This window comes from Octodon degus, unplaced genomic scaffold, assembly GCF_000260255.1.
Source record: "Octodon degus isolate 3935 unplaced genomic scaffold, OctDeg1.0 scaffold00122, whole genome shotgun sequence".
Classification (NCBI taxonomy): domain Eukaryota; kingdom Metazoa; phylum Chordata; class Mammalia; order Rodentia; family Octodontidae; genus Octodon; species Octodon degus.
The window spans coordinates 926,473-931,419 of NW_004524698.1; the positions used below are offsets into that span (position 1 = coordinate 926,473).

At 41.6% G+C, this 4,947-nt stretch overlaps 2 protein-coding genes across 2 annotated transcripts in view; both read left to right on the forward strand.

Annotated features, from left to right (window-relative positions):
- The window catches only part of Naa16 (N(alpha)-acetyltransferase 16, NatA auxiliary subunit), a 250,544-nt gene that overhangs the window by 93,753 nt on the left and 151,844 nt on the right, over positions 1-4,947 (forward strand).
- On the forward strand, positions 791-1,661 carry LOC105743386 (centromere protein P-like; the record flags this gene model as incomplete). Its single annotated transcript, XM_012516706.2, has 1 exon — positions 791-1,661. A coding segment is annotated over one exon (750 nt), but the record flags the coding sequence as incomplete, so codon positions are not given.

Below are 4,947 nucleotides of genomic sequence, written 5' to 3' on the forward strand. Positions count from 1 at the left end.
ATTTTCATTGAATTGTAGATATTGTTGAATTTCTTGTTTAATTTCATCTGTGACCCATTGGTTACTGAGTGGGGTGTCATTTAATTTCCACGTATTTAAAGATTTTTTCTGGTTTCTTTTGTCATTTATTCCCAGTTTCATTGCACTGTGGTCAGATAATGTGCATGGGATAATTTCTGTTTTCTTGCATATACTTAAGTATGCCCTATCGACTAGCATGTGGTCTATTTTAGAAAATGACCCATGTGCAGCTGAGAAAAATGTGTATTCAGCTGTGTTTGGGTGGAATACTCTGTGGCATTTTCTAGAAGGTTCCTTTTTTTTTCTTATACTTTTCCTATAATAAAGTGACCATTCAGGGCTTTCTTGCTTTTCCTTTGTTCCTCACATATGTCAACTCTTTAAAGTCATTATCCAATTCACATCATGTATGTCAATTCCGTATTATATATGTAGCACATCTTTTTTAAAAATCAGTTTATTTTATCTTAATTATGGTAATGATGTTTTTCTTCTTGGAAGCCTCCTTTTTTCATCTAATCCCAAATGTGTGATTTCTCCTTTATCTTTTATGGTTCTAGTGTTTTCTGTACTATGAAAGGCTTTCTACAGTTCAAAGACCTAAGTTCCAATTTAATGTCTCCTCATTTGGGGTAGTGGCATCCCTTTCTTGCACATCAAAATAATAGTACTGCTCTTTGCCACCACCATGAAAGGTTGCTTTCTGCTCTGTGCTGCTCTGCGTTGGACCCAGCTGAGTATGGACTGAAACCTCCAGTAACTAAAATCATTTCTAGAGATACACCAACCAGATTCTGCAGGATGGGAATCTTCAGAATGCTTGAGAAGTGATCTTAGACATTTAGAATCAGAACTTTCATTTCTCAGTGTGCTTACTGGCTTCACTATAACAGATTACTCTAAGACAATGGAGGATCTGACAAGCACTGAGATGGCAGAAGAAGGTATAAAGAAAGTTCTACAGAGACACAGATTATCAGGAAATTACCACATAGTTACATTTCAACTTGAATTACAGATTCTGGAAACACAGAATAAGGAGAAATTATCTTCTGTCATTACTGACCTTGCCATAATAATGGAGCCCTCAGAATACTCAGAACTAAGTGACTTTGTGTCTAGAGCAGAAGAAAGAAGAGATTTATTCATGTTTTTCCGAGGCCTGCATTTTTTTGTGAAGTGGTATGAGTATCGTAAGCGCACATTTAAACATTTCAAGGACAAGTACCCAGACATAGTACACCTCCCAGAAGGGTCCTGTTCCCACTGCTTGGGGATCTGCAGTGCTCGCCACCCAGGGTTTGAACTGGTGATTGTTTGGAGGATACAAGTAGATGAAGAAGGGAAGGTTTTACCAAAGCTGGATCTTCTCACAAAAATTCCTCAGCGAGCCTTACAGCTGGACAAGAATGGAGTCATAGAAAATGCTCCTCTGAGCTTCCAGACCCTGCTAGGAGTGCTTGGAATTGAAGCTGCTGTTGAAAGCCTGATAAGATTGCTCCATGCAAGGAATGAGTAGCTCCCAAAGGGTGGACGTGAGGATAAGAGGCGTACAAGAGCAGTCCGCCTTAATCTTTTCCATGTAGAAGCCACACTCTCAAGAAATGCCTCCTGTGTATTTCAGCATATTAGACTCGATGTGAAAAGCATAGCTATTTAATGTCCAATAAAAGTGACAGCTACAAAATGTCAAAAAAAATAATAATAGTACTAAAATGCAATTATTTACAAAATGGAAGGTAGATCCAGCCATAGCCCAGGACCAGTGAGTGTGTGGGAGAGATTCCAGCTACTCTACCTGCACGTCCTGTCCAGTCCAAACCCAAGAGCAGCATGAAACCTTCTTCCCTGCCCTTGGGACTCACCCAACACTCCATAGTACCCCCCCCATGCCTGCCAAGTGAGTGAGAACTTCTGCGGTGTTCTCGGGACCCCCAGATCCAGCCCTAGCCCAGGCCCAGTGAGTGTGTAGGAGAGTTTACCCTCTCCCTCACTTCCTCTTGTCCCCTTCAGACTCAGCTCAGGCCTGGCATACAGGCCTGGGCTGAAACTCTGCAGCTGCAGTCCCTGCAGAGACAGTAGGGGATAGAACCACCCAGCTAGTCCAGGAGCAGAACATCTTACCAGAGGGGCACAACAGATTTACTCCCAATGACGACAGCAGGAAGGAGCTGAGCACAGCAGCCAGACCCAAGCCAGGCACAACTGGATAAATTCGAACTTTGTAGATCTGCACCTGAATTTCTGTAGGTTCTAAAGTTATAACTATACCAAAGCTCTACAACAAAGGTCAAAAGACCGTGAAAAGGAGCAAAATGCAACCTTGGTCTCTATGAATTTTTTTCCATAACATAAATCTGTGAACCTGAAAAAAAGGAAAGAGTAAACATTCTGAAAAGCCAGCTGGAAAAGTGTGAAAAGAGAAATGCAGTGTAAGTGTGTATCTGACTTGATAAACCTTCCTCCTGGGACTCACTCCATAGCACCATCCTAGGCAGGGGTTGGGAAAGTGGGAACAGGACACTAGGACTTAAGGGGACAGGAAGCAAGGCAGGAAAAGAGAAGACAAAGGAATTTTGTTTTTGGGTCACTAGTTTGTTTTTCTGAATTTACCCTGTACAGTAATTTATTAACAGGATGCTTCAGGTTCAAATTTTAGCAATCTACACCAAAATATAAACACATTAGACAAGGTAACTTAAAATTTTAGATCAGTATTTTGTAAAATGGACATATGATATGTATCACTTTTAAACAAAAATATGACTATGTTATACTACAAGCTTCTTGGGAAAGAGTATTGGGAATAGAATAAAATAAAAGCAAAATCAGGGTGAAACAAAGTTATTTCAATTCTTGTAACAGAAGACTCAAAAAACTGGATAATTAAACAGGCAATTTAATTCCTAAAACAGAAGACCCAAGAAAATGAAGAAAGTATAAGCTGTCCACAATGCTTTGCACCCACAGTACAATCACTCTTCATAAAGAATAAAAATAACCATCAAGGCTAACTTTGCAAAGGCAGGAATCTAAATGAGAAAAGCTTCCATGAGCAACTAAGATGGTGGGCCTTTAGTAAACAGGAATTTGCCATGAAATCTCTGGTAGATCCATTTGAACCACTAAAATGATCTGAGGTATATTGGAAGTACTCAAAATGTTTTGATGGAAAGAAATCCCTGGCTCATGAGTAGGACAAGGCAATTTTCCTTTTAAAGGGTAGAATCCCACAAATGAGAAGATAACATGAGTGTCCACAATAAATGGTATGGACAGAACTACAGCAGAAATGATCCTTAAAGATTTTTTAATGCATAATGTGTTTCACTCAGTAATTATTTATGGGCCTTCTACCAGGATCCAGGAGTGGGTCCCTCCCTGGGCTACACAAACACAACATCCACGCAGGGAAGCACAATCCAAGGATTAATATTATGCACCCTCACAAAGAAGTACCAAAGAGAGCCAGCCAGATAGCTCAGTGGACTAAAGCACCTGTTCAGGCAGAGTACAGGGACTGAAGTTCGATCCCTGGCATGCTGTGCCAGCCCTGCCTCTGGGGTGTGCTGAGACAGCAAAGGAGACTGGGTGTGGTGGCGCATGCCTGTAATTCCAGTGCTTGAGAGACTCAAAACAGGAGGAGCACTACAAGTCCAAACTCTGCAGTGAGGACCTGTAGCCCCTGTACTAATACATTTTTAAAAAAGAAAGAAATGTCAAAGAGAAGAAGACTTTTAGAGCAACAGATCAGGTTGAACTCACAGTAGAAACTGCTACTGAAAATTTACTGCTTCAAATCCTAAGTATCACTAAAGTGGACAAATATTAGATTTGAATCCATTTCTAAATGGGGAGACAGCTCAGTGGCCATGACTAAAAAAGCAAACTAAGACACATATAGTGAACTAACATTTGGCAAGGTTCTCAAATATACACAATAGAGATATGATGGGATTTTCAAAAGAAGAGTATATTCACACCTTTTCCTTGCAGGCACAAAATGCCCACAACTCAAACTACAACATGTTTATTTTGTGACACAGTTTCTGGGAGCCCAAGGTCAACTGGCTCTTAGGCAGAAACAGAATAGCATGGGGACAAAGCTGAGGAAAAACTGCTCCACCCATAAAAGCAAGAAGCAGAATGTCAAGGGAGAGCCCTGAGAGGGAGCTATACCTCCAGCCCGAGGGACACACCTTCAACCAGGTGCCGCCTTCAGCTAGAGAACTCATCAATGGATGAATCCACTGATGAGTTCACCACCCCCATGAAAAATCACCTTCCAAACACAGGGAGGGACATTTCAGATGTATATCGAAAGGTATTTGGTGGACTGGGGCGATAGCTTAGTAGAATAAGCACTTGCCTGGCAAGATCATGGGCTTGAGTTCAATCCCCAGTTTTGAAAAAAAAAAAAAAAAAAAGGTATTTGGAAAACTGCTTACAATCAAGCAAGAAAAAGAAAATACCACACAGCTGTTGCATATCACTTACAAAAACCAACTCAAAATGGATTAAAGACTTAATATAGTACTTAAATATGTTAAATTCCTAGGAGATAACAGATAAAGACCCCTGAAATTTTTTGTCTTGGTGATGAAATTTTGGATATAATACCAAAAGCATAGGTGACAGGAAACGAAAACAAACAAGTAGTACTCTATTAAAATAAAAAACTGAGACCCAGTCCTAGCCCAGGTCCGGTGAGTGTGTGGAGAGCTTCCTGCTAACCTGCACCAGCGGGACCAGTCCCAGCCTAGGCGCAGGGAGGGCCAGACCCTCTCCCACCCCATCGGGCCGCCCCCCACCACTCCGCCGTACCTCCCCACCCCTTCCACCCAGTAGGAATTTCTGCACACGTCCGGGAAACCCCAGACCGAGTCCTAGCCCAGGTCCGGTGAGTGTGTGGAGAGCTTCCTGCTA